At 41.1% G+C, this 12238-nt stretch overlaps 1 protein-coding gene across 6 annotated transcripts in view; it reads right to left on the bottom strand.

Moving 5' to 3' along the window:
* Nucleotides 1-220: 220 nt before the first annotated feature.
* PIGN (phosphatidylinositol glycan anchor biosynthesis class N) overlaps nt 221-12238 on the bottom strand; it is a 111377-nt gene continuing 99359 nt past the window's right edge. For 5 of the 6 annotated variants that reach the window (XM_082320807.1, XM_082320806.1, XM_082320805.1 and 2 more), the window contains 3 exons: nt 10265-10307; nt 8498-8550; nt 221-558 (listed from right to left, as the gene is read on the bottom strand). In XM_082320807.1, coding sequence (XP_082176933.1) covers nt 435-558; nt 8498-8550; nt 10265-10307 — 220 coding nt within the window. In that variant the 3' untranslated portion in view covers nt 221-434. The remainder of the gene's footprint in view (nt 559-8497; nt 8551-10264; nt 10308-12238) is intronic. The other variant, XM_082320808.1, reaches the window with a different exon arrangement.

A 12238-nucleotide genomic window follows, 5' to 3' on the forward strand; every position in this document is an offset into this window, starting at 1 on the left:
TTTCATTTATGCTTTAGTCTGTGAGACGCTCATGCGAGACATGAAACGAAGCTAGGACTTTGCAGACTCTTAATGAGAGTGAGCATGTGAGAGACAAACAGCTGGCAGACAAGTTATAACAACCAAAAAAAAAACCCAAAAGATGGTTGCCTATTTCTTTTAAAAAGGACTTTGTCACTGTTTTTATTTTCAAGAAATACGTACGCTTGGATAATAAAGCTGAGGCTTTTTTAAGCCCATTGATGTCTAAATGGCAATCTCCAAATGCAAATTCCAGTCACGGGACAGCATTTAACCTGTATTAGCAGAGCACTCTGATCCCCAGGTGGGATTTTGGCACTTTAGTCCGTTAAGATATATTTACATTCCAGAGGTGGAGGTTGGTTCAGAGGAAGCCTGCGGATGTGAACAAGGCAGGAAGATTTATCGCTTTATCATGTGGAATGGTGTTTAGTCCTTCTGGGAAGTTCAAGTCTCTTTGTAGTTAGCAGCTGGGCCAGTCCATTCATCAGCATCATAAATATGGTCAACGACATCACCAGCACATAGTGGCTAATGCTGCAAGGAAGAGACAGATAAAAGAAGTGAGAGAGAAATACAAATTTGCAGAGTAAAAAAACCCTGACATAAACAACCCTCTGAATATTTTTTTTTCTTTTTAACTAAGCCTAATTATTGGCCTAGTATGTCATTTTATATATGCTGCTCCCAGAAGACAACTATTATATCAGCACTATCATGTAAAAACCAAAGTCTATGACAAAATAAAATGGTGGGGACAACAGAAAACACAACTGAGCATATACCAAGAGAATAAGAGTGTCTTGGTTTCAGCTGGGATAGAGTTAATTTTCTTCTTAGTAGCTGGTAGAGTGCTGTGTTTTGGATTTAGTATGAGAATAATGTTGATAACGCACTGATGTTTTGGTTCTTGCTGAGTAGAGTTTACACCAGTCAAGGACTTTTCAGCTTCTCGTGCTCTGCCAGGTGCATAAGAAGCTGGGAGGGGGCACAGCCAGGGGGGCTGACCCAGACTGGCCCAAGGGCTATTCCATACCATATGACATCATGTGCAGTATATAAACTGGGGGAAGAAGGAGGAAGGGGGGGACGTTCGGAGTGATGGCGTTTGTCTTCCTGAGTAACCGTTATGCGTGATGGAGCCCTGCTTTCCTGGAGATGGCTGAACACCTGCCTGCCCATGGGAAGCAGTGAATGAATTCCTTGCTTTGCTTTGCTTCTGCGCGTGGCTTTTGCTTTACCTATTAAACTGTCTTTATCTCAACCCATGAGTTTTCTCACTTTTACTCTTCCGATTCTCTCCCCCATCCCACCGGCGGGGAGTGAGCGAGCGGCTGTGTGGTGCTTAGTTGCTGGCTGGGGTTAAACCACAACAAAGAGGTACTGGGTTTATTTTTCATTCAAGTGGGTAATTCAACGCATGTGACAAACCATTGCAAAACTTCCGTTTGCTGTGAACTGATAACACAGAATCTAGGGAGAACTTGCCATCAGGTAGACATTCCTTGGTAGTAAGACAGCTCAGATACTTATGTCAGCTGAAGTGAAATTTTATAGAGAAAACACTATTCTGGTGATGAGCAGCTTTAAGAAAAAAAAACCCCACTACTTTTTCACTCAACATTTCTAAAAATTGCAGATTTCTCTGATGTGGTAACACACGGTTTCAAGAGTGGCTAATAAACACAATATGAAGAGGCAGCTTCTGGGTTAGGAAGTCCTTAAGTCAGTAACAATTAAAAGGATAACAAGCAGAGAGCTTGTTCTCCACTTGCTCAAATTCTGTTACCTGATGTTCACTAGTGTTACAGATGGGCTATTTCGGGTCAGACTGAGATTTGACCGAGGATATTCAGCATCCTGTGTTCAATGTCTGAATAAAGCTGCTGTTAATGTAAACCACTAGCCATTAAGAAATTAGAATTTCAGCCTGACATTTCAGGCTAGAGTTGCAGATGAAATACTGCTGCACCTGTATCCATCATGCATTCAGTGCAGCTGTTTGTTTTTTTCCTAGGACTACTGAAGATACAGGTCTTGAGACATGAGAGGTACCCATACCTCCTGATGCACCCATCTCCACTATTTCAAAGCAGATGGCTCTTTAGGACGAGCTGGGTAACTTCAGACACAATGAAGTCTGAGTTTAGTCACAAAAAAGGATTGCAAGGAGCACTTGCCAGTTTAATGACCTGGAATTTCTGCCAAAGGACTCATTCAGTTTGAGAGTTTAGCCACGGAAGAGCAGTAAAGCTCATAATGCCAACGCTATCAATCCTCAGGACCCCGAGACTCTGACAGCCCTGGCACCAGCCTAGTGCAATTTAGCTCTGTGAAGTGGAGAAGCACCAGCTCTTAACAAAGCTGGGCCACTAAGCAGTGTGAGAGAATAAAAGTGATCCAAAAAGTTCACGAATGAGTGGGAGCTCGTCCACAGCCAGGCTACCAGCAACCAAAGGAGCCGGGGTCTGAACAAAGTGGGTGGAGAACACTTAAAGGGAGCTGACTCATGCTACAAGATTTTTCTGTTTCTGTTGAGCCTGACTAAACCTTCTCACAAATACCTTGCTCAAAACACATAGTTTTAAGAAATCAATTGCAAAAATCCACCAGCACAATTGGGCTCAGACCTCAATAAACATAATCCACCCCAGCAGCCTGCAGCTTTCATCTCTGTAAACTCCCACCTGTACACCACGCAACTGAAAATATTCACTAATGTGAACAACTCAAGGAGCCATCTTTCCTACATGCCTTTCCTATAGGCATCTCCCCCCTCCAGCTTTAGCTAAGCAGAACAGCATGCCTACAAGAGCTATACTGCTGCTCTGTTTCTGTGGGGAACGTGTAAGATGACACAGCGAGAGCGTGAAGTCAGGCGCAAAGCGTATTTTCACCTGGTCGGTGCACTTCAGACTTTGTAGTTCACAGCACAATAACAAAGATATCACAACTCCCTCAAGAGCTGCCCTTGGAAGTCCACGTGGGTGTGTTACAGGCTCAGTTTCAGTTCTCCGTGGGAAAGGACACGTTGACAACTGAAAGTCAAACCCTCCTTGCAGTTATCTTCATGGCGTAACGTGCCCCTGGGGACTGTGTAAGCACCACAGGTACAGAAGTTTGCGTGGCTCTTACAGGAACAGCCACCCTGCTAAATAGCTGGATAGCTTAACATCTCATGCATTACTGGTAACACCTCAGCTTGCCTTCTCACCCGGCATCAGAATTGCAGTTTTTCATGTAAGTAACAACACCACTTTCCTTCTAGCTTTCAAAGAAAGCTTGAATGAGAAATCTGAAAATCAGAAGCCAAATGAAGACCCTGCCTTTATTCCTACAGACACCCTGAGACAGTTACCAGAGGATCGTCGACTTGCTGCCATCAGCATGGTCCTTACACAGGCATCTGAGTGCCTGTCCGCCCCAAAGGGAGCTTGTCCAGATATGGGTGTTAATCAGTGATTTTGGCGGGCACAGAGAAGGGCTTTGTCAAAGGAAAGAAGTCTCCACAAACTGTGCTTAGCTACCTGTCAGTCGAGGGACTGGGTCCTCCATACTTTTGTAAAGAGAAGAGTGCTGCACACACTTCTCCCTTGCTATACTGCAAAAGGCTGAATAGTTATGCTGCATTATTAAAACATCAGATGTTCAGAGTAAAGAAATACATATATTATGCCATAGAGCACAATTAAAAACAATTTCAGTCTACTTGTCACATAATTACAAACAGCCAACATCTCTGGGGCTACCAGCAACTGGTGCTGCAGTGCCTGCAGGCAGCTCTGCTTGGTAAATTAGTCCTCAGGCTGGAATAATGCTGTAATTAAACAAATAAACAAAGCAAGACTCTTCCAGGTATATGCCACAACAGCAGTGGCAAAATCTCGATCCCTACACAACCCAGAACTGCACCCTTGGCTGGATCTGTAGTTACAGTGAAGCAGGTAATTCTCAAAACAAGCTTCCTCCATCAGAAGTCAAACTTGAGCTAAGAAGAAAAAGGAGCAAGATTCTAGGCTCCAGGCAAGTTAGATCCATGTGGAGGAAGAAGAGACATTAAACAGGTACAAGAGAGTAGCACAGTGGGGCAATGCTTATAAAGGATGAGATGGGCAGGGATAGGTAACGGTAGAGAAGAGGTAGCTGGTGTAGGGGATCACAGATGATCTAAGGCAAGGCAGCACTGTTCAAGGGAAAGGTGAGTGCCCTATGTATAAATCAAGGTCAACAGGCAAAGCTGGTGCTAGGGAAATTTTGTATCAGGGAGGAAGACACCTGTTTTGGTGGCAAGGAACCAAAAGGAGAACATAAGAGGTACTACCGTCTCCTGGCTTTGTTTGCAACAGTGTACATTGGTGAGAATTACTAATCAGAGGCAAGAAGAATCAAAGATCAGTAAAAAATGAGGAGGCGGGGCAGGGGGGGAGGGGAATCAATCTTGCTCCAAAACGTGGCTTTCTCCCAAGACAGGCTAATTCCTAAGACGGCAGACCTGATTAGAAGCTGGGAAGACAGGAAGATGGAGTAAGTTACCATAGCAATTAAAAAACTAGAAATAAAACAAGTAAAACAAAAACAACTCATGCAAGGACTTGGAAGAGCACTCTCCAGAAGAGTCCAAGGACCTTAATTCTACACGACATGCTACTTTGAACCATGGGACCGTTCCTAAGCATACACTGAAATTCCAGATTTAGATTCTGAATTTTAAATCTACTGCATTTCCAGCCGGGATCCCACACCCTCTCTCCTCTGTTTCACACAAAACAAATCACAAAGCACATCACTCCTAGCTCCCGTTTTAGAAACTGGTGGTTGGTAAACACTTTTCCTCCTAGTTACAAGACCTTTGGTTTAATAGTCAGACCTACAAGCCCCAGCATCCCAAACCTGAAAACAATTCTGTTATCCTAAAATCTAAAAACCACAGTCTCCTGTGCTTTATCTATGTCCCCTGAACTTTGAAACTGCAGAACAGTTAAGGTTGTATCTTTATCTTTCAGCAACTGTTATAAAAAGAGGGAGAGATTAGTACAGTATGTGTCTGTATAAAACTATAGAATAGTGTCATATAAAGAAGCTTTAGGGTTTGTCTTGACTATCTGAATATACAGCTATTTACAAATTGCATATACTGTATAGATACAGTAGGCTTTAGAGACCTATAGACAGGCCTAAAGATCTATAGATATAGATAAACATACCTTTTAAGTCATAGAGATATTATTTTAATGACAAAGAAGCCAAAAAGCTAGCATTTGTCTGTTATTAAAAAATAAAAGAATCTGTCAGAACAAACTTCTCATGATCACGAACTACACACTGATACATCAAAAATACTAGGAAAACTGCATTATTATTTTTATGAAATGTAATGGTGTGCTCTTCTAGGGCATACAATGCAATTTAGGGTGACCTCAAGATATACAGGTAGAGGGTAAGGTGAGCAGACCTCAGAAGCTTGTGTAAGCCACTGCTATGAGTTCTGCATTCACTGCAAGATTATTATCCCGTTATTATACCAAAACAATGAAAAGCACTCTCTGAAAAACAAGTTCACATTGATTATGGCATGACCATTAAGCAAAGGGGCTTGAAAACTTTCTAAGACATCATAAATATATATGGTAATTGATAATTTACTGAGAGGAAGGAATCAATGGCGCGTTGATAATTTGCTGAATGTGGTAATACAGGACTGCATGTTGGATCGGTTGTTGCTCAGCATTTCATTAATGATTCGGAAGAGCGGGAAAAGCAGAAATCTCTTTACATTCAAAGACAATACTTAAGTGGCATGGTGAATTCAGCCAGGAAAATAAAGACATCACATTGTTGAGGCAGATATGAGGCATGGTAAAATGACATGTAATGTCGTTAAGGCATGGTAGAATGAGATGTAAAAGCCAGGAGTTAGGGGTGAAATTAAAAAAAAAGGAAATATGTCAGTTCAGCAAACAAACCTTACTTCCAAATAATGAGAGAGATCCACTAGGAAACAAAGCATCACCATAAAAAAAAGCAGTGAACTTCTGAGCACTGGTATTGAAAAACAGAAGTATTGCCTAATGAGGGTTTACTACTGAACTTGCACATTCTTATTAAGAGAGGACACACAAAAGTTTTGAAGCGAGGGAATTAGAAAATCCATAGAAAGCTATCACCGCAAAAAAGAACGAGTATGGAAATATACATCAGAAGCTTTGCAGGTGCAGCACATATACCACTGGACTCTGACAGATGTTAGAGGAATGAATCTTCACTGGGCAATTAAGTTGCTGCTTTTCCACCTGTGACTTCAATGATGTGACAACTAGTAATATAAAACAAACCCTGGTAATTGCACGTGCACACATTCTTCCTATCAGTGCCACAAAAAAAAAAAAAAAAAAAAAAAAAAAAGGGAAAAAGATGAGAGCAGCTGTCCCTAAGGGTGCTCCTATTCTTTGTTCCATGAAATCCTACACAGGTTTTGTTGAGATACAAACAGCTGGGAAAAAAAATAGAACCATCATTTCCTTAACTGACTCAGCCTTCTCGGGAAAATTTTGGCAACACTTAAAATGTCAACTGAGATGGGATATTTTCAGACCTTGCTGTCAAAGCAACAACAGACAACTCTGCAATGGGAATGCCACAGAGCTGTCACTGCAATTGTAGCAGGAGGACAGGAAAGAGCCATGTTAGTACCTCTCTCCCACTGGTTTTGGGAATTGCCCAAAACCCCATGAAGCTCATCTTCCCTTTCAGGAATAAACAAAACAAACAAAAATCTTCTCCTGTTGCCTGCTAATTTTGCCAAGCTTGAGGCTCACACATTAGAAATCTGCTCAGAGGAGAAGATTCAGGCGCCAAAATATTGCTCATGCTAGGTAAAAGAAGGACCGCTTCAGCTCTGCGTCTATGGCTTCACCTCTCTTCTTATGCAACCTAGGCATTTTTATCTTATGTGCATAGACACACATAAAACATATATAAAGAGACTACAATAAAATAACACAGGTGGCAAAGTCAAGCACTCAAAAGTGAAGTAATGGTAAATTTAAGACTGCCTGAGCGTTATGCATTACCACATTAAAAATTAACCACAAATTACTCTTTTGAAAGGACTTTTTCAGGGCTTTCTTCAGTGCTCAAAACACACACACGGAGAGGCAGAATGATGGTTGTGCATAGTGAGCTCCCCTAAACTCTTCAGGATAAGGCAAAATTCCAGCTGAAATGGATCCAACAATCTATCACCATTGTAAATCTCTACGCTATGAAGACCGTATATCAGAAAGGAAGTTTTGGGGTACACGTAACAATTTATATTTTTCCTTCCTAAGTCCCAATTAGAAAGCTTCTTGCCCAGCAGAACACAGCTTTTCTGAGGTCTTTAATATCCTTATTAATCTCCATAGGAATTCACACCAAAGGATGAGGCCATCTGATTTATCATAAACTGACCATAGCAAGGAAGTGTGATGTTAAACCATTGTTTCCACCATTCGATCTAACTGTGTCTCCTCCCATTAGGAACCCTTCAAAAGGTAGCTACAAGCAGGAATTTGAATCTCCAAAGAAAACAAGTAGAATACGTGTGCTCACGTGTGTACACGCATGCATGCGCCGGCAGGAACATTGGGGCCCCGCAAAGCAGAGAGTAAATGTAGACTAAACAGAATATTAACAATGGGTCACTATTCAACTTCTGTTTAAATAACAGTGTCAAGTGACCAGATTGGCTGGATTATTAACAACACATTCCCTACTAAGCTTATTACAGCATATTATCTATTTCCACAACTCAGGGAAGGTAAATCCGAAATGTGTATTCCTTGCATTTGTTACTTCTGGACTATTCACAAATAAGACTGCACAGTTGAAAACGTACCCCATGATGTATGCTGTGGAGGCTAGTACAACTCATAACGCAAAGCAAATTCTCTCATTTTAGCTGTGATTTCTACGTTTAAATGCCACAGATTTACTCTTCCCCAACTAGGGGGAGGATAAATGCATGGGTCTTGGTAGCCACCAACATATTTGCACAAGGTTCATTAATTCACAGGGGATTGTACGTGGAGGCTTAACTAGATTCAAGACAATTAACAATTTTGATAAATTGTTATTTTAACAGTGATTAAAACTAATTAAAATGCAAAACAGTAATTAAAATATTTTTTGTGTAATTACTGTTCTTTAGAAACCAAACAAATCCTACTAGCTGTATTTCTTGCCATGCTAGATTCATTACTTACTCCATGTTGCTCCAGCACAGATTTTAAGACACAAGTTTTAGCTTGGGATATATATATACAGGTATACATGTGTGCACACATGCGTGCACATGCATTTTAAGTACAGGGAATCTCACTGAAGCATTTGATTAAGGAGAGTAATTGGAAAAAATTACAAGAGTTCTGAGTAGATAAACAACAATATTAACCTATGAGCCTTTTAAAAATGCAATGGAGGCAAAAAAATACTGTACCTTGTTCCAATATCCAGCCAGCTTCCATAATCTTTAACCAAAAAGAAAAAATGCTAGGAAATAAAACAACTTTGATTAGTACCTCAACATTGCACAATTTGAAACAAAATTAAAAACCATGTTTTCAGGCTGTTTACTCCAAGTTTCTAATTCTTCAAGTAGAACAAGGGCAAGACCTTTCCTGGAATGCTTATTTGGACCAAAGTGAAGAATAGTCTAGGAGCCAGGAATAGATTTAATATGGTATCAAGCACAAACAGCTAAAGATGGACTAAGTTCTGTCAGGCTGGGCTTGCAAGAAACAGAAGATTACCAGCAGAGAACTTTTTCAATAAGAAAAGCCAAGCCACCTTATTGTTTGAAATAACGGGAATCCCAAATAACACCTAGTGCCAAAGAGAAGGCTGCATATTGGTTTCACAGAATTCCGTAACAAATTTCTTTGGGCAGCTCTGGCAGTTCCCCACCTGTAAAATGGGAATAGTGTTGGGAGAAGACAGCACTTGCCTATTAGTGAATCCCCCAAATTCTAGCTGGTGGCCACACTGATTCAAGACCACAAACCAGTTCTCTTCCATTTTTTTTTTCTGCCAATTTTCTCATTTCTTGGTATACGCACAGCTCCTGCATAGCAAACCTCTTTGGTAATATTTTGTTTTGTACACCAAGTACATATTTGCTAATTGTTTAAAAATAGTTAAACCAAAAAAGGAGAATACGTGAGATACAAGACCTGGATATATTGGGGCTTGCTACACACCAGTACATGCCTGTACTCTTCTTTTGGTCTAGTTAGACTGATTTTATTAGTGAAATGCTATCGGTGTGGTTTATTGGTATTTTAATCCTTTTCCTGTGGACGTTATCAAAAATCAGATTAGTCACACAGATTTATTTGAAACTACACAAAACTATACCTTCTCCATTTCTCACTCTACAGGCAAATTCGTCATTATTTGTTTTTTTACTCACTCTTTTTCCTATCAGGTGAGATCCACAGATTACACTGTACAAGGAAATCACATCAGGAATGCTTACTCCAAAACAGCATGTACAAAGTGAGAACACCAACTCTACTTGCTGCTTTGAAAAGGTTTCCGTTTACCTTGTGATACCCAGTGGCCCTGCTTGCTGGGCTGAAGACAGTTTGAGGAGGCAACGAAAATGTACTTTTAATCTGTGAGAATTATGTTGGGGTATTGTTCAGCTTTGGGTTGTTTTAGCTAGCTTGGGTTGTGGACGCAAGCTTTCTGAAGACAGCATTTCCTAACAGCTGATTACAAAGGGCACAAAGTGTCTTTTCAGGTGTTGCTGACCTGGATTCTGACAACTCTAACAGAGCTGGTGGATAACGCATTTCTCCTTTTCCTCTCTTTTTCAAGGGAAGGTAGGGTGAGTAAAAGGTTCAAAATTCCTGAAAAATTAACTAAACCCTGCACACAGCTAAAACTGACATTCTTATTTAAATTTTTTCCTAGGAATTTGATTGGAAAGCACATGAAAAACTCAGAATGATAACTTATTACTTCAATTTTGTCTCTTATTATTATGAGAATATTGCTTCTTCAGAAGCATCAATTACATGAAACTCAAAGAGCGGTGACTGGAGAAGTGTTATCTCTAAATTATGCTATGATTTCAATCCAATTCACTGCCCTAGTTACAAAAACTTTGAAGTCTGAAACAAATTCAGACCTCTCTAGATGGAATTAGGAGAACCCTCTGCTTCTTGATCTTATTTGAAGAGAATGTGCAACAACAACTTACCAAAGCCATAATGTCTGAAATCACAAGAACAATGAGGAAAAGGCTGCAAAGAAAAAAAAAAAACCAACAAAAACCAGACCATCAACCTTTATTTATAGCCACAGATGTTACAAAGCTTATTAAAACCCCTATAAACAAACTAAGATATGATTTCCTGCACTTGCCTTTCAATCACTCAGATACATTTCAATGCATTAGAGAGCAGTTAAAATATATGTCTAGGATATCTGGCATTTGTAATCCCACCCTGCTTGAAAAAGACATTTCACATTAACAGAGTTTCAATTTTGCAACAGAGAAACCTAACACGAGTCATTTTTTGGAGAACAAGAGCATCTTAAAACACCACCTGCCTATTCCTGATGCAGGCAGCTCATGATTTAGAAGCTTCAAGATGGACTCAAGAGTGAGCAAAGCTGCTTGGCATAGGCAGACAGATACCTGAGCTGATGGGTCGTGTCCTGACAACCACCCTGCTGGGTAGGAGGCTGCTAAAGGAGGTGCTCGCCCTGCTTCCAGATCTCTGGGTGCCCGTAAGCTGCTCTGGGGATGCCCAGCGTTTTGGTGGCATGCTCCTAAACCCACGGGCCTCTCTGTCAGGCAGGAGGTTGCTTCTGGAAAGTAGGCTGCGGCCAGAAAAAGGAACCAGAAGGGAGCATGCAGAGCTACTTTTTCCCCCGTTAACCTAATCTTCTTTTCATTAAACTATGTAAATCCTAAATTACATGAAAGCAATTGCAATAACTGGTTAAAACTAGTTTCTAAGTTAATGACACTGAAGCAATGTTGCAAACAGCTGACCCATTAACAGAAAACTCTTTAACTAGAATACAGTTAATTTATCAGTATCACCATCATAAATCCATGAAGCTTTTTTTGGGAAAACATCCTGCTGCAGTGTTGCATGAGCATGTACTGGGGGAACACCCATACCAATGCCTCCTGATGAGGAAGCTGCTGATATTGCCTACGTCAGCTATGCTTCATTAGTAAATAAGGACGCACCAAACCAACTGTATCTCAGACGCACTGAAAGCCTTCTCTCCACTTACCTATGACTCAGATAGGACGTTGCCATCTTGTAGTGCCTAGGAGGCACTCAACTAGAGGGCTGTTTTCACAGGCAAGCTCCAATAACATATTCTGACAGAACACTCCCCAAGAACAGCAAAATAAAAAAAAAAAAAAATCTTTAATCTGTAAATGGGGAGTTTAGGAGCAATTTCTCCAAATCACAAAAATCTACTTTTTGCCCTTCTGAACTGCATGAAGCCTTTCACAACAGAAGGATAACACTAATTTCAGGGCATGTTTATACACTACAAAGACAAGATTGTCTTCTGTGATGGCTTAATTTATCTAGCAGGGGCAGCAAGAGCAATAGAGTGCAGCACAGACTTCATGCGCTGACAATCAGAGCACCACCCTTCCAGGGGTCCTGGGCACATCTTGTGGTTTCTGCCTTGTTCCCAGGCTGACGTTGTGACAGTATATCACTGCTGTTGTTACCTGAGCACAGCTAAATGAAGCTGGTACAAATACCAGCTGGAGTTATCACCACAGCCTCATAAAGCGGCACAGATGTACTCCTGTCCCCTGGTTTAAGAAGTTGATATCATTTCCCCTCTCACACACTCAGATCCACATTCCATAAAAGCTTGCAATATCACTGGTGCTGCCAAGGCAAGTGTTCACAAGTTAGGAAATTCTGACCTTTGTGATGCCTGAGCCCTAGAAACGTAAATCGCTAGCTAGTCTTCTGAGCAGCCCCAGTTCCTCAATGCAGCCCTGCTTCTGTAAAAGCCTTAGTGAGGAGGACGAATATCCTTCCTTGGGGGTCCAGGGACAGCCCAAGTACGCTGTACACACAGCTAAAGCAGAGAAGGTAAAAGGGACAGTCAGCCTTGCGCTTCCTTTCCGACATGAAGTCATATTTCGGGCTGCCACGTCCCTCGTTAGTAGCGGGTGGCATTG

The sequence above is a fragment of the Platalea leucorodia genome, assembly GCF_965183815.1.
Source record: "Platalea leucorodia genome assembly, chromosome: 1".
Classification (NCBI taxonomy): Eukaryota; Metazoa; Chordata; class Aves; order Pelecaniformes; family Threskiornithidae; genus Platalea; species Platalea leucorodia.